Here is a 23,970-nt window from a genome sequence, read left to right as displayed (position 1 = left end):
CAGACAATACCAAACAATATGCCATGATCACCATACAAAACAATATGCCATGATCACCATACAAAACAATATGCCATGATCACCATACCAGACACAATATGCCATGATCACCATACAAAACAATATGCCATGATCACCATACCAAACAATATGCCATGATCACCATACAGAACAATATGCCATGATCACCATACCAAACAATATGCCATGATCACCATACAGAACAATATGCCATGATCACCATACAAAACAATATGCCATGATCACCATACCAAACAATATGCCATGATCACCATACAAAACAATATGCCATGATCACCATACCAGACAATACCAAACAATATGCCATGATCACCATACAAAACAATATGCCATGATCACCATACCAAACAATATGCCATGATCACCATACAAAACAATATGCCATGATCACCATACCAGACAATACAATATGCCATGATCACCATACAGAACAATATGCCATGATCACCATACCAAACAATATGCCATGATCACCATACAGAACAATATGCCATGATCACCATACCAAACAATATGCCATGATCACCATACCAAACAATATGCCATGATCACCATACAAAACAATATGCCATGATCACCATACCAAGCAATATGCCATGATCACCATACAGAACAATATGCCATGATCACCATACAAAACAATATGCCATGATCACCATACCAAACAATATGCCATGATCACCATACCAAACAATATGCCATGATCACCAGATAACTGCTTGTAGCACTATGGGGTTTGCAACACCACTGGTGGCATATTTTACTTAGAACTAGAGAACATCTGATCTCATTGTGATAAAACGTGGCTACAATGTTCTTTAATACACATTATCAAGCAAATCATAATTTGTTTGTATAGTATATTGAGGAGCCAGTCATGTGCCATACTTAGATTTTCACATTTAACATTTCACATTAATTTTGTTGTACATTAAAACTCAAGTTATTCTGTCCAGTTAGTACTATTATCAGTTGAATAGTATCTAAAATTGAAAACATAATTATTATTTAGATTGCTTTTGATACATACAATGTCTTTTTTTTTTTGGTGCCAAGTGTGTATAAAAGGCAGCAGTGGTTATGTGTTTTTTTTTTAAACACAGAATTAGGCATATTATCTAATTTGACACACCCCAACATTACTTGACTCACAGTCTTAAGTACATTTAATGGGGATTGATGTGTGTGCCACATTTTGATTATATTAAATTGTTTTCCTCCTTCCAGTGGTGCCGAGAAGCTTGGAAGTGATTGTCATGTGCTTATAATACCACAGACATTGACAAAAACTGCTTGTCAAAACTTGGTTAATTTTGTAATTTTTTTAGTATTACTGTATCCTATTGAATTATACCTTCACTATAATAATATTATAACAAGTTATGTTTCATTCCTAACAATCTTTATATTTCAAAGGCTTTAATTTCACTTTGACACAGTTGAAGCCCTGTTATCAAGTAACATTGCAGCAAGTTCAATGGTCAGTTTTCTCATTACTAAGTTAAAAAGCTAGGTATCTGAACAACAGCTTGGACAATCTACAAGATAATGGAAAGTTTTAAAGCTATGTTGCCAAGCCTACAAACGGATGGGTGCTGTAGTTTTGACATCTGGCAGGAGGGTGTTTTCAACTGATTTACACACAATTGTAAATGTTACCAACATTTAAAAACACAGTTGAATCCACAACAACCAATAAAGGGAGGTCTCTTGAACTGTCTCACCATTGCTGGCTTTTACATAAAACGTCACAATGAGGGGATTTTTTTTCTGAATTAGTCATTTTTGTTCTTGTATATTTACTATGCTTGGCATATCACTCAAGCAAGCCCATCTTGGATTCTGTTTGAACTATGCAAAAAAAAAAACACTCAGGAGATTCTGTAGCCATGTGGCAAAAACTAAAATTGAACTTTTTGGCCTAAATGCTCATCACCCAAAGAACACCATCCCTATTGTGAAGCATGGTGGTGGCAGCATCATGTTATGGGGATGTTTCTCATTGGCAGGGACTGGGGCACTTGTCAGGGTAGAAGGGAAAAATGAATGGAGCAAAGTACAAAGAAGTCCTTGAGGAAAACCTGCTGCCCTCTGCAAGAAAGCTGAAACTGGGATGGAAGTTCACCTTTCAGCATGACAACAACCCAAAGCACACAGCCAAAGCTACATTGGAGTGGCTAAGGAACAAGAAGGTAAATGTCCTTGAGTGGCCCAGTCAGAGCCCCAACCTAAATCCAATCGAAAATTTGTGGCATGACTTGAAGATTGCTGTCCATCAACGCTCCCCAAGGAACTTGACAGAGTTTGAACAGTTTTGTAAAGAAGAATGGTCAAACACTGCCAAATCTAGGTGTGCAAAGTTGACCTATCCCAACAGACTCACAGCTGTAATTGCTGCCAAAGGTGTGTCCCACCATGTATTAACTCAGGGGGTTGGAGACTTATCCAATTGTGATCTTTCAGATCAGCTTTGTATTTTTAATATATAATTTTTTTCTCAATAGAACCTTTTTTTCCTCTTAACAGTGTGGAGTATGGTGTGTAGATAAGTGGAAAAAAATCCTCATTTAAATGTATGAAACTCTGAGGCACTGACAACAAAATGTGAAAAAAGTTCAAGGGGGTGTAGACTTTCTAAAAGCACTTTGTATATATACTCTGTAGCTTCAAGTATTGTGTTTAAACTAAATAATGAATGCTTCTATAGCAGGTACTGTACAATAATTAAAACAAGGGAAACACCACATAGTCAGTCTTCATATTTTGCCTCAGTGGTCAATAATGGGACCTATTTATAAGCTTTAATTAATTTACTTAAATAATGTGTTGAATAATGTAAAACATTAATTAGAAACATGCAGAATTAATTCTTCTTCATCTTCTCTGTCTTCTTAATAACTGTTGAATAATGTGGAAAACGGATACCAGTGAATTATATATTTTACTTATTAATTTAACGTGGTTGTGTGGGGCTCCTAAACTTGAGTGAAATTGAGATTTTTGTTTTTAAAGTGTTTTTTTTTTTTTTTTTTTTTTTTTTATTAAGAAAAATATTAAGAAAATAATAATGATAATAATGATAATAAAAGTAGTTCTTCATTTTTCAGCAGATGTTTTCTAGGAATCTCATGTCATTTGATACCCTCCTGGGACTTTGGCTGATGTTATTGTAGGGTGGGGCTCCAGGAGTACTGCCTTCAGCTGTCTAACTGAAGAGAAGACTGTTTTGTAATGACGTTCTGTACCAGCTTCAAGCATCCAAGTGAACCACAAGAGCAAGTCCACAAACAAAAAGGATAAAGGTGTTTGCTCTTTTATCATTTTTTTTTTTTTTAATTAGTGGCTGGCTTCATGCCCACTGGAAGACTGGGTTTACAAGAAATACATCCCACAACGTTTTAAAAACGAAGTTTCTGAAGTCGGAACTGTTCAAGTTTCCAGCGTTTTTGAAGGCTGAAAAATCTGCATGGGCTAGGCAGAGAGCTGAAATAATGTTTCTCAGTTGACAGTGTGCAGTGCAACAGTAGAGAAAGTAAGTTCAAAATCTTTTGATTTCTTTTGATTTACATTTGATTTTAGAGTTTTGATTATTTTTGTCACCTGATAATCTTTCTTCCTTTCTTTATTATAATTAAATAAACGTACACATCAGCCAAACAAAGTACAGCTATGGCCAAAAGTTTTAGAATTAACTAATTTTGTTTCATGAATAATGTTACGTTAACATATTGAATTGCATACCGCTTTGTAGTTTACCACTATTTAGAAATCATTATGCAATATTTAGAAACATGTACTAATATTATACGAAAATCTAATCATGATTAGATATTGCACTCTTTAGTAGAATATATAATATTATAGGCTATATATATATTATATATATATATATATATATATATATATATATATATATATATATATATATACCATTCTAGGTGATGCAAAACTTTTGGCCATAGTTGTATATTCGGCGTGTGTCTTAAATAATTGTTTTCTAAACAGCTACATACATATTTTCTCTAAGTGTATGTATGGGTTACGTGCAGTACTGTATGTTATTTAGCCCACAGTAAGATAAAGTGGGAATTTATTTTTTAAGTTTTTTGAGGGCCATTCCTATGCTTAGTGGTAATCGAATGCTTCTCATTTGGAACCTGTAACGTTAATTTAGATAAGCAGAAACTGTACTGCAATTACATAGGGTGTACGAGGCTGCGACATTGATTTTCAATTCATTGGGTCTTTATATGTCAGCTGACTATTTCAGAAATATATAGGACCTCTTGTGTGTGTGTGTGTGTGTGTGTGTGTGTGTGTGTGTGTGTGTGTGTGTGTGTGTTTCCGTAAACGTGAGTCTTTCTAGTGAGTTTGGGAAACAGTGGTTGGGCATGGCATTGCGAATTGGACAAAGAAATATACTTTTGTTACTCGTTTCAAGACAGTGTCTACATGGAAAACGTGTCTCGATTTTTGCATGTGCCTTGAAGTTAATTGAAATTAAATACTTTATCACTTCTCAATATTTGTTTCATGTCAAGGAGTTTGTAAAGTGTATTAAAATAAGAAAACACTAATACTCTTTAAACACTGTTTTAAAGCAAACGTACTCTAACTGCACTATTACAGTGTGTGTGTGTGTGTGTGTGTGTTGTGTGTGTGTGTAATCGTGAACCTTTTTTTTAGTCTACAATTAAGCAGTAAACACTTCACTGTGTTTACTATAATAAAGTAAACAGAAAATAAAGTGACAGTTCCAGCTTCTGACTTATAATTTCTCAGGGAGAACGGCTCAGTTTTACTGAATGGGGCTTAAATCATTAGGGATTTTTTTGTTATTATTATTATTATTATGTTCAACCCTTACGTCTTAATGGGACAGTGCCTTTTAAAGTTTTTTTTTTTTTTTTTTTTTTTTTTTTTTTAAACTGTTATTTTCTTAACATAGACATATTATTGGAATACAAGTTGGCAAGGTAGTGTAGAGTCTGTAGATTCTGTACAAGGTCAAAATATGTTATCTTACTGCAATTCAGTCTTCTCTTATTGCCTGAACTTCAAAAACGATTTGCTGTACATTTGTGATTTCAGGATGTCACACACCAGTGCTTTATGTTGCAGTCATTCTAGGTGGAAGTTTCAAAATGTTCTCTATCCACTTGTTCTGCTAATGTATGTACAGCATACAGGTAAGCACATTATTTTATGGTATTTCTATAAGCAACAAAAACAACAACACAAACAATTTGTAAAAGTAATGCTATAAATAACTTTTTTTTTATATAAATATTTTAAACATTATTTACCTGTAATGCTTTTTTTGTTATTTCTGATTTTTTAAAAATACTTCTGATTGTAGCATTCACTTTTTCTTTCTTTTTCTCTAACATTTGTTTTCTTTCGTTTTCTTTCGTTTGCATCAATGCTATTTGCTTATCTGCTCATGCATATTTGCTTATCTCTTCATTTTAATTGCCTTTGTGTCATGAAGTTAGAATATTGCAGGAAAATACATAATTAACCTTGTTTCTAGACCTTTTCTGTCTGGATACAGTAATATGAGGGTATTTTATGAAGACAGGAAGATGTGCTTATCATTTCAGTTGACTCAGTGTTCACAGGACAATATTTAATAGTTGTCAATGGATGTAACAAAGCCAAATGTGAACCAAGCCAAATGATCTAGAAATTCAGGATGAAAGAATGAAATATGGTTAATAAAACTATAAATGCATTTCTGAATGTACTATAGTCCCTAGGGAAAATAGAGCTAATGTTAACAATAAAGGCTTATTGTAAAAATATGTCACCACAAATATCAAGAGTGTTCATCTTCATTAAAAATTATAAAAATTAAAAACACCACTCTGAACCTGTGTATACATGGTTTTGTTTTTTGTCAAATTGAAAGGCTTGCGTGGGATATCCATTCAGGCTCCTGTAGTGAAGTGTGTACATTGGTGTTCTTGTAGGCTTGGATATCTGGGTTAGTGGGGTACAATTTTCTGGAATGGGAAAATGGAACCTTGCACCAAAATTCTGTCAGTAGCTACAAGTTATAGCTTGAGAGTATAGAAAAAGCCGCTGGAACGCACATTTGTCAAGTTCAGAGATGAATAATTCATAGAATTATTTACCTTAACGTATAAAACCTTGTCTCGAGGACTTGATAGGGACAAGTATGTTATTTTTCTTGGCCTTGTATAGCAAATTAAAGTAGTAGACAAGACTGTAAAGGTACCTTTAAAGTCCTTCCTAATCGGCACACATAGCATGCTGTAGCACAGTCAGTAAAAATGCAACATTGATTGACCAGTCACTAGTCTAGTATGCTAGTCATAGTAATTCAAATGTTTGTATTATTGAGCATCCCCTACTGTACTCCTATAAAAGTGGCATGCCTAACCCTGTCAAACACTTCATAGGTGTAACACAAACCATTTAAAAACTGCAAGTAGGTAGGTACTTGAAATAAGAAGGGTATACATTTCAATTGTGTCATTTAGGTGATTCCAATGCAATTGTGCAATGAAGTTTGTATGCATTCTATCAGAGTTTTGGTGTAAACAGGTGTAGAATCTAAACATCCGAAAGGCAAGTGTCTCAGCCAATGAGAAACGTGTGTTAAGATTTATAGCCAATCAGTGACAGTAGGATGTACAATGTAAAGTAATCATTCTATTTTGCTTTTCTACCTTTGAGATACACATCTCAAGTTACAGTAACCAACAGAGCATACAGACAGTATTATTCATCGATTTATAGTTAAATAATAAAAAAGCATCAACTGTTACGCCTTGCGCAAGTGCATCTAACCACATTCTTGCATGTGGCCATTTACATCATCATATCTGGGACATTTTAGTTATGTCATGCATTGTGGAAATTATGCATTGTTCACCCATCAGCCGTTTATTAAAAAAAATTAAAAAAAAATAAGAAAAAACAGTGATTATGTATCAGTTTAGGAACTATGTTGTTGTTGTTGTTGTTGTTGTTGTGTTTTTATCAGTTTTAAAGTTTGAATCCAAAGTTTTAAACCAAATGAAGACATCGATGAAGAAAAAATGTTTGTCAAAGAACTTGTTATATACTCTTTTAGTATTGTACATATATTTTAAACAAGACAGATACACAGATGAGTACAAATATGTCTTTTTGCTCTAAATTTGCTCTAAATCCATCATTCTTGGGGTTTTCAATGAGAGTTTTTTTTTTTTTTAACATTTACACGAGAAAAATGTCTTTTGTAAAATGCTTTTTTGGGTTTCCATTTGCTCAGTTTATTTTACTCGAGAAAACCAGGCTTTTCACCGACATCATGCAAATGAATGGGAAAGGTGGGGGTTGATATGTAAATTAGCTATGCGTAAAGTACTCGTGCTGTTTTTGTAGATTACTAGTGATTACTGTTGTGAAAATGTGGTTTCCATACGCAGAGAATTGGTACACAAGTGACTCTAAGCTGCTGTAATAAAACAAAATACCTCGTGCCTGGCTGGTTAATAAAGTGTTTTACTGCTCTTGCACAAATTGTTTTTCAAATTTCATTAGTAGTGAATACTGTTTCAACTAATGTATGTTACAACCCATTAATTAAAAATAAACTCAGAGTATAAAATGAAACTAACCAACAGGTATTGCAGATCACCATCGCTGAAAACCGTCCGAGTCAAATAATATATATATATATATATATATATATATATATATATATATATATATATATATATATATATAATATAGTGCTGTGAAAAAGTATTTGCCCCCTGTATGATTTTCTGCATTTTTGCACATTTTTCACATTGCATTTGGTCAGATATTTTTGTGGGTTGTAGTAGTATATAGGGGAGCCTGGGAGAAAAAATGACACCAAAGTTTGGTGCTGCTTTCATTTGTTTGGTGTGCAAGGTAATCAAACAGGCAATCTTCAGGTGTGAAAAAGGTTTTGCCCCCCTAGTTAACTCAACCCAGTGTGCATCCCTACATGCCAATTTTTGATGATACACAGGAAACATGATTACCATCGCGTTAGTTTAATAGGACAAGATGGAGAGGAGGCTTACTTGACTGTATGTAACGCTTTTTTTATTTGTTTGCTTGCTTGCTTACACAGTGGTGGCCACGTTTATTGCATCACCCCATCATTTTTACGTTTACTGCTTAATCACCATATAGTTCAGTTATGCACACCCAATGCCCCCGTGTGAAAAATCGCCCCCTTAGACTCAATGACTGCTTATGCCACCTTTAGTAGCAATAACTGCAACCAAACGCTTCCTGTAGTTATTGATCAGTCTCGCACAGTGCTGTGGAAGAATTTTGGCCAATTCCTTCATGCAGAACTGCTTCAACTTACATTTGTGGGTTTTCGAGCATAAACTGCTTGTTTCAGGTCCTGCCACAACATCTCAATGGGATTTAGCTCTGGACATTGACTAGGTCACTTCAAAACTTTAAATTTCTTGTTCTTCAACCATTCTGATGTAGACTTGCTTGTGTGTTTCGGATCATTGTATTGCTGCATGACCCAGCTGCGCTTCAGCTTCAGCTCATGGACAGATGGCCCGACATTCTCCTGTAGAATTCACTGATACAGAGCAGAATTCATGGTTCCTTCAATGATGGCAAGTCATCCAGATCCTGATGCAGCAAAGCATCCCCAAATCATGGCACTACCACCACCATGCATGACTGTTGGTATGAGGTTCTTACTGTGGAATGCAGTGTTTGGTTTTCGCCAGACATAACGGGGCCCATGTTGGCCAGAAAGTTCCACTTTTGACTCATCTGTCGATAGAACATTGTTCCAGAACTCTTGAGGATCAGGTGCTCTTTGGCAAACTTGAGATGAGCATTCATGTTCTTCTTAGTGAGCAGTGGTTTCTGCCTTGCTACTCTGCCATGAATCCCATTTTTGCCCTGTGTCTTTCTGATGGTGAAGTCATGAACACTGACCTTAGCAGAGGTGAGAGAGGCCTGCAGATACTGGATTTTGTTCTAGGGTTCTTTGTCACTTCCTGGAAGATTTTACGCATTGCTCTTGAAGAGATTTTGGCAGGACGGCCACTCCTGGGAAGATTCACTTTCTCCATTTGGACAATATGGCTTTGACTGTGGTTTGGTGAAGCCCCAGAGCCTTAGAAATGGCTTTGTAACCCTTTCCGGACTGATAGGCATCAACAACATTTTTGCAGAGGTCTTCAGGAATTTCTTTTGATCGTGTCATTATGTGCCTCTAAAACCTGTGTGCTGACAACTTCACTCTGATGGTAAGGGCCAAAGTTAGTCAAATTTATGTTGGGCAGGGCTGGCCCAAATCAGGCCTGATTGTTAACCAAAGTATTCAAACAGCTGACCTTAATTATCCATTTAATTGGGTTGAGTTAACTAGGGGGACAATAACTTTTTCACACCTGAAGATTGCCTGTTTGATTACCTTGCACACCAAACAAATAAAAAAAAGCACCAAACTTTGGTGTCATTTTTTTTCTCTCAGACTCCCTCTATATACTACTACAACCCACAAAAAGATCTGACCAAATTCAATGTGAAAATGTGCAAAAATGCAGAAAATCAGACAGGGGCAAATACTTTTTCACAGCACTGTACACTGCATATTTCCTGACTTTCAATAATTTTGCATTATAAAGAGAAAATCAAACAAACGTTACAATAAAACCACAAATAGCAAATCAACAATAACAACAACACAAAAAGGCATATAAATGAACTATATGGTGATTAAGCAGTAAACGTAAAAATGATGGGGTGATGCAATAAACGTGGCCACCACTGTGTAAGCAAGCAAGCAAACAAATAAAAAAAGTGTTACATACAGTCAAGTAAGCCTCCTCTCCATCGTATCCTATTAAACTTACGCGGTGGTAATCATGTTTCCTGTGTATCATCAAAAATTGGCATGTAGGGATACACATTGTTTTTTTCCTAGTGCCTCGCCTCATTCAATGACAAGGGTCAGAGAGATTGATTTGATTGCCCCTGACAAGGCCCAGAAAGACCCATGGCTTATTATTGTTATGAGACATCGCGGAACATCCCTGAGTCACCAACATCAGAGCAGTCTGGCGTGTCGGGTAACGAGACAAACTTGTTTCTTTTTTGCGGAAAATAACTGCAATATTATTACTCAGATTAAAAATATTATCGTGTTAGTGACAAAAGTAATATCATTACCGATACAGTAAAACATTACTTAAGTAACGAGTTACCCCAACTCTGTCCATAAACCAAATACATGAATTGAACAGATTGTATTTAGCCCCTCCTTCAGTTCACCAGTGTTTAAATAGGTAGCTTTTTGTCGGCCAACCCATCCATACTGTGTTTATTACCAGTTAAGTAATACTGGTAAGTAAGTTTTTCATGTTGTCACTCGCCAGCTAGGTGTATAAATTGTTGGCAGGCTGTCCAGCAGGGAGGATCAAAGGTCAATGGTCTACAGGGTCAAAACATTTCTTTAATTCTCTCATCTTACAGAATTCTGTTCTGCATGTGTGTGATCACAGTGCCATTCTTCTCCTATTTGCCCTTTGTCATTGTCTGGAAGAAGAAAAAATAATGAATAACTTGTGTACATATCAGTTACAGTTATTTATTTATTTATTTATTTTACCTACAGCTCAACTTGTATTTATTCTTTTAAACAGTGAGTAGTACTGTATATGTATTTCACAACCATTCTCATAATGTAAATTGATTAAATTGCATTCCTTTAAATTGCTACTACAGTCAGCACTTGGATATACACACTCAGTTACACGTCACTTTTACCGTCCTTGTATTAAGAATAAAATCAATCCACATTATATATGTAACAAATTAATGCACACACAATTTCTGACTCCCTCACCAATTTTCAATGTTGCAAAGCCCGTCTCTTCAATTGACTTCTTTAACCATCACAGCCTGCATTTTTTAAAATCTATTTATTTATTTATGTATTTTATGGCATGGCAAATCAGTCAGTCTTTATTGTGCACTGCAGTTACAAGGCGCTTCCTCCAAAAACAAAACGAATGAGACAAGGTACGGTAATGTAAACGTTCATCATTAAACAGTTTTAGATACTGTGCTGAATTTTTTAAAATCTGTGAATCTTTAGTTTCTTTTTTTTTAATTTTTAGTAGTCACCAATTGCTTTTAGAATTTTCTCACCAATTTGGAGCAGCCAATTATTTTCTTTAGACTCCGCTCACCGCTACCACCGTCGACCCGGGAGCGGCGAAGACGAGCACACACTGTCCTCCGAAGCGTGTGCCATCAGCCGATCGCTGCTTTTACACACTGCAGGCCAGAAAAAAAAAAAATAATAAAATATATATGGCTTGGAAAGGTAAATATATATGGCTTGGAAAGGTACTTTTTTCTTTTTTCTTCTTGCAACACATTTTTAAAAAACTTAAAAAAACTTAAATTAAGAAAATTTTATATATCTAAAATATATATATATAATATATATTATAGTATAATATATATATATATATATATATATATATATATATAAAAACACAAATCTTAATTTAAGTTTTGAAATGTACTAAATACATGCTAGAGTGGCTTTGTTACACCACTGTCAATCCTCTCAGAGATTGCTGGAGAAAATTATTTAATGAATAACATAACTTTTTTTGACAAATACAACTGCATACATACAGAAAGATGTAAATAAAGAAGGTTATTAAAGCAATATTCTGCATATTGTTTTGCATTTAATATAAAACATGTGTAGGATATTAGGATTTTTTTCTGAAGAAAATGCTATCAACTACCACATAGCCCAAACTGCATCAAAATCTAACCCTTTGTTTTCTGGATGGGAGCTTCAAAACTGCCATATTGCCTTGTATAGATATAGATATAGATAAAAAAAACAAACACAAAAATGCACTATAATACAAAAATATTTGACACTAATTAATCCCTTGTTATATGTAAAGTGTCTGCATTCTGTAAATACATTAAAAAAAAAAAAAGTTTATTACAATATACAGTTATGAAGTTCTAGCTGGAAACCAGAGAGTTAACATGTTATGGAAACAATGAAGTCTTCTAAAATTTAAAACTATATGTAGCCTAATCCTAAGTGACACAAACCTGTGATAATAGTCCTGGGTAAACTTTTAAAACCCCATTACATGCAAAGAAAGAAAGGTACATATTACTGCATCTGTTTTGTTTCTTCAAATAAACATTTTACATAATTTGCAATGATAATAAAAAGACAAAAAACAATAAAGAGCATACAGTTTTTTTTTTTTTTTTTTTTTTTTTTTTAAGAAATGCATTTACAGATTTCCACATTAATTTCACTCTCAGTATCTGACCTGAAATTAACAAAGGTCAGCACAGCTCAAAGAAGGCTGGTCCTCTTCCCCTCCCCACTGATGAACATCTCTCTCTAAAACTTTGCGTTGCAACCTAGCATAAATACACATCACTAACATTATTAAAGAGTTTAGACATTATTTTGTCATCAATTGTTTTCACTTACCATGCAGTTGGGTAAACTGCACTTTTAAACTACTAAGAAATTAATGTTATTTATTATGACAACACTTTAGCAGTGCACAAAAACTAAAAAAAAAAAGCTGCTGCTGAAATTTTAGAAGGGTGGTGGTGGTGTACAAATAAAAGACTGCTGTACTACAGTTTTATTTTTATTTAGTTATGTTCACAATGAATATTGAAAAACAAAGTATTATATTATAGCAGGCTGCCTACAGTAGTGTGGTGTGCATCACTGCAAATGAAAGGATTGTTTTATTAAAAAAAATAAAAAAAACAATGATGAATGCAAACCAAACGTGAGCACAAGGGGCAGAGATAGAAAAGGTCTGCAATACTGGAACAGCAGAAGTTCGAGGATATTCACTTAGTCCATCGAACCGAGTTACTGAACAATGCTAGTGAATTTTTTATTACAAAATAAAAATGTTACAGAAGTTGCTAATGTCTTTTGTAATAACAAAGAATGTGTATGTTGTGGTTTATTTACTATATATAACTTTGTATGTACAGCAACTACAATGTAATTAGACACCTAATGTATCGTTTTACCGACTTCCTGATTTACGTTTGTATAGGCTAAGGACAATTTTTGTGCCTGTCAGTGGCCAGAGAATTTTTGTTCTAATTGTCCTTCAGGAAAGAAAAAAAAAGTCAATAAGCACCTCAATAAAGAGACTAAGATCTCCCTTATCCAAAATGCAATAGATGTGGGAGAGAGGGAAGTAAGTGGCATCATAGTTCTGTTTAAACCACAATGCTTTGCTGATCATTCTTTCTCACGCTACACAACAGGTAGCTTTCTTCTCTCTCACGCTACACAACAGGTAAAAAAAAAAAAAAAAAAAAAAAACAAAAAAAAAAAAAAAAAAAAAAAAAAAAAAAAAACACCTTGGATTTTTCTGCAGCTACATTTGTTGTACCATCTGGCCATCTCTTAGAAACCATCTGTCAGGCTTAATTTTTGTTTTAATATAAACATTTAGTTGGGGCATTTTTTAAAATCCTGCCACCTTTTGTTTTTATTAACAAATTAAATGTTCTGCCTCTCCTAGTCTATATCTACTTTTCCAGTGCTTAGCAGAATCTTTGTATCATCTTGACAGTGTAAAACTGGACAGCATCACTGTTGATACAGCAACATTACAACTAGTACAAGGTAGTGATTTAGCTTCACTTTGATTTGTTACATTATCTATTACAAAGGTGGAATCACTTTGATTGTAAATGTTCTTGGTAGGTTTTTCCTGGTATTGATATGAAACCATGTCCAGTTAAACAGCTGTACCATAAAATCATAATATGAAATTAACTGTTCTGCTTGTACTTTCATGATACTAGGATATAGTGTAGATCACTATAGAAGCTTTTTACCTCCAAAATTAAAGGTACTGGTAGGGAGAGGTCTTAATGTTGTGCTGGTGTTTATACAGTATGTAAATACCTGTTTGTAATCAGCTGTTGATGATGGTTTCTCATTATCATTCATTGATTATTTTGAAGTATTTGTTTTATTAAAGGATTTGTGCCTGTTTGTCAGATAGTTGTCTGTTGTTCTTGCTCTAGAAGATCTTTTTTTTTTTTTTTTTTTTTTTAATTTTCACTGATTAAACCTCCATTTTTTTTAAATAAAGCAGAACATTTTGGGCTGAAAATCCAAGTATTTGCACAGCTCTAGTTACTGTACATGAAAGTATGCAGAAATGCAATGTTCCAATGTTAAGCTAATTAAAAACAAGGGTTTTCCGGACAATATGCTTACTGACACATAAAATGCTTTTAAGGCTGTAGTTGTTGCTTCTTTCTACTGTGTGTGTGTGTGTGTGTGTGTGTGTGTGTGTGTGTGTGTGTGTATCAAGCTTTTACTCTCTTTCTGTGCCTGTCAATGCAATGCAGTCCTGTAAACTTACACTAAACCCACTTGAAGAGCTCTACTGACTGCATGGCTTTGTGCTGAACTCTCCAACTCTGAGTCACTGTTCTGCCTTCTCTCCCTTATCCTAATTCAATATCAGTTTCAAATTGACATGTCCCTGTTTTGGTTTAGCTGTACTGGGTTGTCGGGTTGACTGCAGGAAAGTTCTCACCTCTTCAAGCGGAGTCTTTACCTCGCCTTGCTACCCAAGCGAGTATCCCAACAGCCAGGCTTGCAAGTGGACCCTTCAGGCCCCAGCAGGATATATCATACAGATAACATTTCTTGACTTTGAAATAGAAGAAGCACCTCAGTGTATCTATGATCATGTCATTGTAAGCAGTGGAAAAGATGATGTCAGGTTTTGTGGTTTAACAGCCAATGGTTTAACACTGAACTCCACTGGAAACGTAATGAACGTGTCCTTTACAACAGACTTTAGCGTCCAAAAGAAGGGCTTCAAAATCAGCTACAAGCAAGGTATGTTGAGAAAGGGATAACCTTTGTGTTTCCTTCTTACTATTTCTTTTTTTTTATTCTTTGTTGTTACTTTATGTTGTCCTTTATTTTTTTATTGGCTTTTTTTTGTTACAGTTGTTAGCACAGTCAAACTATAAGGCAGGATCCCAGATTAATAATCATCAATAACATGTATGCCAGGCAATTAAATTAATTAAAAATTAATCCAATGCAATTAATAAAAATGAATCCAATCATGGTAGTTGAGCATGTTGTGCAAGTAGCATGAGAGTAGGTGTGTCTTTTAAATATAGGTCATTTTGTAACTGGGTGTTGGAAAATATTCCCCCAGAATTCAGACATTAACTAGTTTAGGAACCTGTTTCGGAGTAGTTCTAATTAAGTGCAATGCAAAGTCTGAACATGTCTGAAGAATAAACTTTGTTACTAAGCTTTTGAATTAGTGTGGAGGAAGTTTAGCTAGTAAAAATAATGAAATTGATAATTTATATGGACTTGTACAGTTTTGAGAATATTTCAATGTAACCATCTTAAATATAATGGTCAGTTCATTACAGAAACTTAAGTTTTGTTTTGATTTGTGTTATTTTCTGAAAAAAAATGCTGTGCCATTTTTGAGAAATATGACAACTCTTACATAGTCAAAATCTTGAATTGCTTTTTTCATCTGTAACACCGACAGAAGAACCACCAAAGACTAGCATTGTTCATGCTGCCAAAGTCTGAATTTGAGTTCAGTCCATATTTCTCAATTTGACTTCAGTCCATATGTATCATCTTTCTGGCAATTTCTGTGAATAAGCACATTTCCTACTGAAGAAGAAAAATAGACAGTGACATACATATTCTGTGGAATAACTGCTTTTGGGGACTTATGGGTTTGATATGAAATTTCTATATTTTGGCATGTTCTAACACATGATCTCTTGGTCAGAGGTGCCACCATACTGTGTAATTAAAATAAGATGGAGTAACACCTTTTGGTTTTGCAATGCAGCTATTGAGTCATGAAATACTAATCTATCTGACTTGATGGTTTTTGTCTCATAAATACATATTCTGATTTTTCACCACTGTGCTGTTGAATCTCACTAACCGTTTTATGTAATAATATATATATATATATATATATATATATATATATATATATATATATATATATATATATATATATATATATATATAATATATATAAACGAAACGTTTTTGTCTCAAAGTTTATTCAATACAAAAAACACAGTTTTGTAAAAAATTTGATTTTTAAATTGTAAATAAATACAACGCCCAACAATAACCGTGGGGTAAAGGTGGTAGGCAAAACTCGACTTAGACACCCCAACGACCGTTGTTCTCGATTTTTATTCACGGATGAGAAAATCCATGCATTCTATTGAGTGCAACAGTTTGTACGAAAATATTAAAACAAGGATATTTTGACTGGCATACATAGTCCCCTGTTCTTCTCATGGCAAGTTGTCGAAGAGACTGTTACTGTGTTTATCTGTCTTTTCTCACTTCCAAAAAGAAGACAATCTAATACAGATAACAATTCAGCAATTTTAATGAACTATATCAAGGTTGAAAGTACCATCTCTGTTTCAAATTCCTACTTGACACAGTTCACTTTTTTCTGTTCAGTATTTTTTTGTTTTTAACAGAAATTCTTCAACAGAATTAAACAGGAAACTCGGTTAATACAGGAGATCTTTAATACAGGTTTGACTGAATACTGTACTGATATACTTTTCATTTTGCTATTGCCAGGGAGACTCCCTGGCAATGTGGAAGGTTTATAAAATAAACTAAGAGGACTGATGGGAATTCACAAACTGCAGAGAATGTGAAACAGACTGCTGCAGTATATAGATATTATCATTCCAGTTAGAGTGAAGGTAGAAGCTTGTATTCCAACCAGCTGAGCAAATGCCAGCTGTTACATGGGCAAGAGCTGTGGAACCCCACATGTTATCCATTACTGTTTATTTGTGGGGTCGTCCTTATGCATGTACATATGCTTTGCAGTACTCTCTTTGAGTATCTTCCATTTACCAGCTTCCTTATTCATATGCATCATCTCTAAGCTCATTCTGAATATAATTTATTCTGCTTATATTTCCTATACCTAAAGGAAGTACCATGCTCTGAAGTGATATAGTTGTTAAAGTCCAGTGTTTCCAGTTCTCTTCCCATTCCAATGGTATTGTTTAATGTTTAAATGTCAAGGAGATATTTACATTTAAATATATTCATGTTAGTCAGTTGAATGCAAATCACACACAGTCTTCAAACAAATGACTTCACAAAATTGAAGACTAACAACCAATTTGTGGTAAAACTGTTCAGATTGTTACAATTATTGAACAATTCATACTGCTGCTGGTGCTTTGTAGAGTTTACTAGTTAAAAACATGAAGATATCCAGAAAATCAGGTATTGTGTTATTATTATTATTATTATTTTTTTAAATAAATCCCAATTCCCTGTTGAATTTGTTGGTGATTTACCTTGTAGGTTATCAAGATTTGCAGCTGTGTTTCTACTAGTTTTATATTTTATATTTTCCATTAAGATGTTTATTGTCAGGGGATATTGCATGATTGGTCTATAATAAGTGTGTAACTATGGCAACCGAGGCAGCACTTTGTTTTGTGTTGAGTAATTAACATATTATTTTCCATTTAATGAATACCCTACAACTTAAGACAATTACATGGAACAGTATATGTGCAGCCCTAAGATGCAGTAAATCACATATTTACAATGATCTAACTTCTTCATTTTGTGTTTGTACAGTTGCAGTGTCCCTGAGGAATCAGAAGTTAACGCTTAACAAAAACGAATATGTGTCTACTGCAACAAGTGTAACCATTCCAAATTTCGAACAGTTTACTGTATGCTTTGAAGCAACCGAATCTATCAACAGCAACGAAAACTGGACTCTCTTTTCATATAAAGATGCTTCCTCCACAGAAGTGCTTACTTTTGGAAAGTCAAAGTCAACCATTATCTTAACTGTGCTTGGTACTAACTGTGATCTGAGTGATGCAGTACCAGAGATTGAGCTATTCTCCAAAGATATGCAGCAGTCTTGTCTCACATGGGATGGCACAACAGGTTATGTAGCTGTATCTACTGTAGATAATTATAAAGATGTTGAATGCCCAGCTTCTAAATATAAAGTGATTCCTGGCAGTGGTGTGCTTTCACTTGGCTCTAGTCACAAAACACATGATTCTTTTACTGGAGACATTTACAACTTCCGTCTTTGGAAATCAGCCATGAATGAAGGCATACTTAAATATCTTACCTGTGATGAAGGTGATGTCATAGATTGGAAAAATGATTTCTGGAATATTGAAGCTTCTTATTTAACCACAGATGGAAACCTGCGCTGTGGTAAGTGTACACATTACCAGCAAAAATAAATAAATAAATCATTGTGAAGTTGGTCCACACCTACTCTATTTGGAAGTGCAACTTGTTTAGATGTGAACACTGCTGTAATTGTGTGCAGTTGCACAACCCTTGTAGTTAAAACATCAGGAATCCTGAAAAACTGCTAAATCTAATTTTACTCACTCATAATAGGAGCTCTGGGCGTTAAACCAGTTTTGAAACTGATCACAAACTACCTGCAGCATCCAGACTTACAGAAGTTGGTTGCTCTCGATATAGATCTCTAGATTGTGACCAAACTGATTTACAGTTTATTTTGTTATTACGTTAACCGGCAACCTATGTTGCTGGTTACCTAGCAGAGTTGTTGGTTTTTATTTATTTATTTATTTTACCAGAGCCTTATTACTTAATTATAAATGATTGTGACCAATAAGGCTTAAGCAAACTGATTAGAAGACGCTACCTCTTATGTCAACTCCAAAAATTAAGTACATTGGCATTGGCTCTGACATTCTCACAGATTAAGGAGGCAAAACCAGCAGCAATTGTTTCTCCTCATTGTGCTACAGCAGACCCTACTGGCCAGGCAACTGGTGAGCTCAATGGGTCACCTGCAGGGTTAGCCTGCATCATCTGCTCTTGAGTTTCTGGGTGTAAAAAGCTAATTGGCTTGGTTGTGGGATCGGAGGACTGTAATTGGACATTCTAAATTGAGGAGGAAATAATTGGGCACTCTGAATTACTATTTAAAAAAAAAAAAAAACTGCTTAAACAGCCCTGAGATAACATGTATATTGTGTGACAAAGAGACCCTTTTATTTTACTTATTAAGGCGGCAGCCCTCAAACACCGTCTTTTTCTTTAAATAGGACACATGAGATAGTAGGTGCACTGAAAACACTGTAACATGTCTTTAATATTTACAAACAAAAACAGAAATAAATAGAAATAAACCAATCAAAACCTAACCCTTTTTCAGGTCCTAACTAAACTGTGACTGACCCAGTCCGGTCAATCAGTACTAACTAAAAGGGGACGGGCTACTCCTGTTAGCCCTCAAACGAAACCAGATTTTCTTTGTTTAAGCTTTTACAACTGCATTACCTTTTCCCCAGCACTCTCCATGCTCCCCTTATCTTAACCAGCACACCAGCACGTCTTTTAAAGGCACCCTGATCAGGCACAGCTGATCCTCATTACTGCCTGGGTCATTAAGTAAGCACCTTTACCAAGATGGCATTTACATTCCTCTTCCCTAGGGTGCTAAAACCTCCAAATTCCTGTTCAGAATGTACACACCATCACAAATGCTTGTCCTTTACATTATTTTTATTTATTTTTTATTGCAGTTTTGAAGTGCAAAATAATGCATGTCGTAATGCAGTCTAGTACAGTTAAATTGAACATATGAGGCTTTATGTGGCCAGCTCATTACTCCAAATTCACTCCCACCCCCTCACCCCCCCCCAAGAAAACACCCATTATAATTCTTAAATGAAAAAGAAACAATTTAGGACTATGCACAAACCCATAAATCAAATGTCTGTGTTGTTTATATAGTTTGTTAACTTTATTGGGTGCGTTTTCCCTTTCTGAAACAATGGTGCTAATGTTGGAGTATTGAGCAAGCTGCTATCAGCACTTAAAATTCAATTAATTTATAATTTGGTGCCAGTGCAAGCACAGAAAAATCAAGGACACAGAACTCTCATCACATCCAATAGAGCTTGCTTTGCTTCAGTGACCTCCTCAGGAATTACTTCAAGCAAATAATATGTAGCTTTGCTGTTTGGGGTAAATTAATTTACACTCCTAGGGGTAAACACTCTTTGTATTGCTAAGAAAACACCCACCATATAAGGAAATTCTGAAATTCAGTGCATCTAGTCAAAATGTGGACCTTTTTGGGCCTCAGCCTGACAGGCAAAGCAATGGTTTTTAACTCTATAGGGTCATGTAGGATAAGCCACAGACCTAACTAAAGGCTTTTAATCATATTAGTGAAAATGTATAGTGCTCAGGGACCAGTCGTTCATCATCCCCCCCCATCCCCCCCCCCCCAATTAATCTGTTTTGGAATCATGTTAAGAGTTTGTGCAGAATTTATGGCTGGATTACCATTAAGACTCCTTACAAAATGAGTATTTCCTTCATAAGCTGGTTTGACTAAAATAGTGATAGTAAATTTATATTTTAACCCTTCTTAATTAGGCTTTTTCAATTTGCAGTTTCATTTAATGCTTAACTGTGACTAATGTATGTTTTAAACAACTAATGATTAATCTTCTCTTACAGTTTGTTACCCAAGTTGCAAATTAACAACAGCTACCCCATCTAGTGGTGAGTTTGCTGATAACTCTGCTTGTTTAATCAAAGTACTATACATGTGTTGCCAGGCAGGCTGCTAAAACTGCAACAATTATTATCTTTATCTAGTTTAGAGCATGGACATGGAACACAGGAATACTGTATAATATTAAAGAGTAAGTAATGGGGTTCTGGAAAAATATAGCTTTACACGTCTCCATGTGCAGCTACAGCTGTTTAAATAACGTACCTGTAATTTTCTTTTTTTCATTGTTAACATCCTGACAACTTTTTACACTTATAACTTTAAAGTCTGTTTCAGAGCTTTTTTAAAAAAATGTCTGCTCTAGTGCACTGATAGTGTCAGGATTATTGACCACATTGTCAAACAGGTAACACAGCAATAACGATCCATCGTGTGGTACAGACCTGAAAAGCCAGAGGTTTTTTTTTTTTTTGTTTGTTTTTTTCCCACAGTTTTGTTTGCTTTTGGTCTCCTTTCTATGGTTTGTCTGATTACGTTCACAGTAAAAACTGAGTCTATCCCATTCCATTTCTAAAATGATTAAAGTTCTGTACAGTACATCAATTAAACAGTTATTTATTAAATCAAAATAAAAACAATTATAGACTTAGATTTCTGGATTGCACTGGAAGAAATGTTTGTGGTGATAAAAAAAAAAAAAAAAATGGGTGTGGGCATGGCCATTTTTTGGAAAGTATTTTAAAGCAGCAGACATAAAATTAAACTGCCACAATTTGTTCCACATGGCTTGGAAAGGTACTTTTTTCTTCTTGCAACACATTTTAAAAGTTGTTTGTATTACAACGACCTTCCTGATTTTATACCCAGACCTGCTCTTTCTCCAGTAAGAGCCTGAGCACGTCTGTATAGTCCAATCTGATTACATTCATAGTAAACTGAAAACAATCCAAAGAAAACACAAAATGATTGCCACCTGTTTCGACTAAGACACTCCCTTTGTATTTTCCTGTTACTGCTACAGCAATTTTATATTATGCTACAGTGATGTGATGTTGGCATAATTACTGACCTGATAAGGAATTAGCAAAAGATTCTGGCATTTCAGAATGTCAGCAGTTTGTTTCTTTTTGTTTAATAAAAATGTTATCTGATACACTACAAACAGTATTGCCTAATTTAGGTGGTACATTTTCCATTGTAAGCTAATGGCATTTTTGGTTCCTAAGTGTCTGTAAGGTGGAAGCGTTTGAAAAATAAAAAAAAAAGCTCAGGCGTAAGAACAAAGTGTACTACACTACACCAAGAAGCTGACAATGAAGGAGCAGAACTGCCAATAGAACTAAAATTATTATTAATTTTTTTTTAAGGTACCTCTTTAACTGCATTTGCTCCAGTGCCAACAGTTAGCTGTTCATCATCTGGACTCGGCTGCCCAGGTAGGAAGCAAAAATCAAACAAATGTCTATAAGTTTCACTGTTTAATTATTATCTGCAGGAATGCATTTGAAGTTGTGTAAGAAAGAACAAATGTCCCAGTCAGTTAATCAAGAAGTGACAATTTAACACTGTGTTTGCTATTGGCATATTTACATATGTAATATTTCAGAATTTGCATGGAACACTTGTTTATAATGCTGCAGATATTTTTGTGTTCATTCACCAATACTTGTCACTTGGTTGATCTGTTTCTTCTCCCATCCTTCTTTTCCCATTCTTTTTTTTTAATTCCAATGTGTTTCTGGCAATTCCCAGGCAGGCTACACTTAGCTGTCCTGGCATTCTTTGATTCACTCTCTAGCTACTGCGTGCAGTGTATTCACAATTGACCGTTCAGATGCCGGAAACCAATGAAGTACGGAAAGGAATATCATACGGAATTCATCTTTTTTCAATGCGTAAAAAAACTAGTCCGCAGCCTATCTGAAGTGCTTGTGTGTTCCAGTTTTTATAAAGTGACTATAACTATAACTATACTGCTTAAATATTGGCTGCTTACTTAAATGTAGTCTTTTTTTTTTTTTTTTTAGTCGTCTCCAATTTTTTAGCCCTGGTTCTCTCCCCAATTTAGTGCCCAATTATTATCTGTATCCTTGGCTCACCACTCGCAACCCTTCCCGGCTCGGGGAACGGAGGCTGGAGCATAACGTCCTCCGAGACGCACTCCTGCCAATCTGTCATTTTTTGCACTGCGGATTCACAGTTAGGCCACCAGACCTATAGTGCCGGAGGACAACACAGATCTGGCGGCTCCACTGCAGAACCACAGGCACCCTATTGGCCGCAGGGGTCACTGCTGCGTGGTGAGCCGTGGATTCCCCTGCCGACCTATGCCCTCCCTACCGGGCAGCGCTCGGCCAATTGTACGCCACCCTCTAGGAACTCCCAGTCACAGTCGGCTGTGACATAGACTGGACTCGAACCTGCGATCCCCAGAATATAGGGCACATCCTGCACTCCACGTGGAGTGTTTTTACTGGATGCGCCTCTCGGGAGCCCCCCTTAAATGTAGTCTTAATTAATTACGTTTGCAATGTTAATTGCTGTCAATATTTGTTTATATTACATAACTGTCTTTTTTAATGAGTCTTTGCCACATTTGTGCTTTTTCAGCCTGTTTCATTTTGCATCCATTTAATTAATTATCTAACTCTTTTCAATTACTTTTACCAGAAACATTAACTTCTACTACAACATCCATTGTCACCACCACTGTCATGACTAATACTAATCCAACCACTGCTGGTAAGAATGCTTGTGTTTGCTTCCCCTTCAATGCTTCTGTCAAAGCTGTTTATTTATTCTAAAATGTATTACTTATGAATATTAATTCAACCATGAACTCTAAACCAGTGTGTATAACAAAGTGGGTTTGCAGTCTCAGGCCCTGACATAATATCTTACAAATGCAGTTATGTAGACCTATACTCATACCATGCAGTTTTTACTCATCTTTTCTGTAGAAAATGTAATTTAAAACATTTTTCTTCGTAAAAGCTAATGCTTTCATAACAGACTTGCGTACATTGCAGAAACTGTACAAAGGGTGTTACTCGGAAGACAGAACTGAATTTAATTGACTAATTCACCATTGTTTACAGTTGGCTCAGTGGGAACTGCTAGTGTGTATTTCTATCCTTAACCCTAACCCTATACTACAATATTACAACATCCCGTTTAGGCTCTGGGGCTAATTTGGTATTATGAAATGGCAACCTCATTGGCTAACATGTGTTCCAACCTGTGCAAATATGTCACCATGCCAACACAGTTTAGAACTTTGAGAACCACTCTGCCTGCACTTGACAACCAAATC

The 23,970-nt window shown here is 35.2% G+C and overlaps 1 protein-coding gene across 7 annotated transcripts in view; it reads left to right on the top strand.

Annotated features, from left to right (window-relative positions):
• Positions 1 to 3,271: 3,271 nt before the first annotated feature.
• Positions 3,272 to 23,970, top strand: part of adgrg6 (adhesion G protein-coupled receptor G6) — a 44,068-nt gene continuing 23,369 nt past the window's right edge. For 3 of the 7 annotated variants that reach the window (XM_041252517.1, XM_041252515.1, XM_041252521.1), the window contains exons 1-7: positions 3,272 to 3,574; positions 5,134 to 5,231; positions 14,618 to 14,965; positions 17,759 to 18,361; positions 20,660 to 20,704; positions 22,025 to 22,093; positions 23,328 to 23,399. In XM_041252517.1, the coding sequence (XP_041108451.1) occupies positions 5,135 to 5,231; positions 14,618 to 14,965; positions 17,759 to 18,361; positions 20,660 to 20,704; positions 22,025 to 22,093; positions 23,328 to 23,399 (1,234 nt within the window). In that variant the 5' untranslated portion in view covers positions 3,272 to 3,574; position 5,134. The remainder of the gene's footprint in view (positions 3,575 to 5,133; positions 5,232 to 14,617; positions 14,966 to 17,758; positions 18,362 to 20,659; positions 20,705 to 22,024; positions 22,094 to 23,327; positions 23,400 to 23,970) is intronic. The other 4 variants (XM_041252522.1, XM_041252518.1, XM_041252519.1 and 1 more) reach the window with 4 other exon arrangements.

The sequence above is a fragment of the Polyodon spathula genome, chromosome 6 (genome assembly GCF_017654505.1).
Source record: "Polyodon spathula isolate WHYD16114869_AA chromosome 6, ASM1765450v1, whole genome shotgun sequence".
NCBI lineage: Eukaryota > Metazoa > Chordata > Actinopteri > Acipenseriformes > Polyodontidae > Polyodon > Polyodon spathula.
Note: the sequence above shows the minus strand (reverse complement) of the source record. Positions and strands in the feature narration are given on the sequence as shown.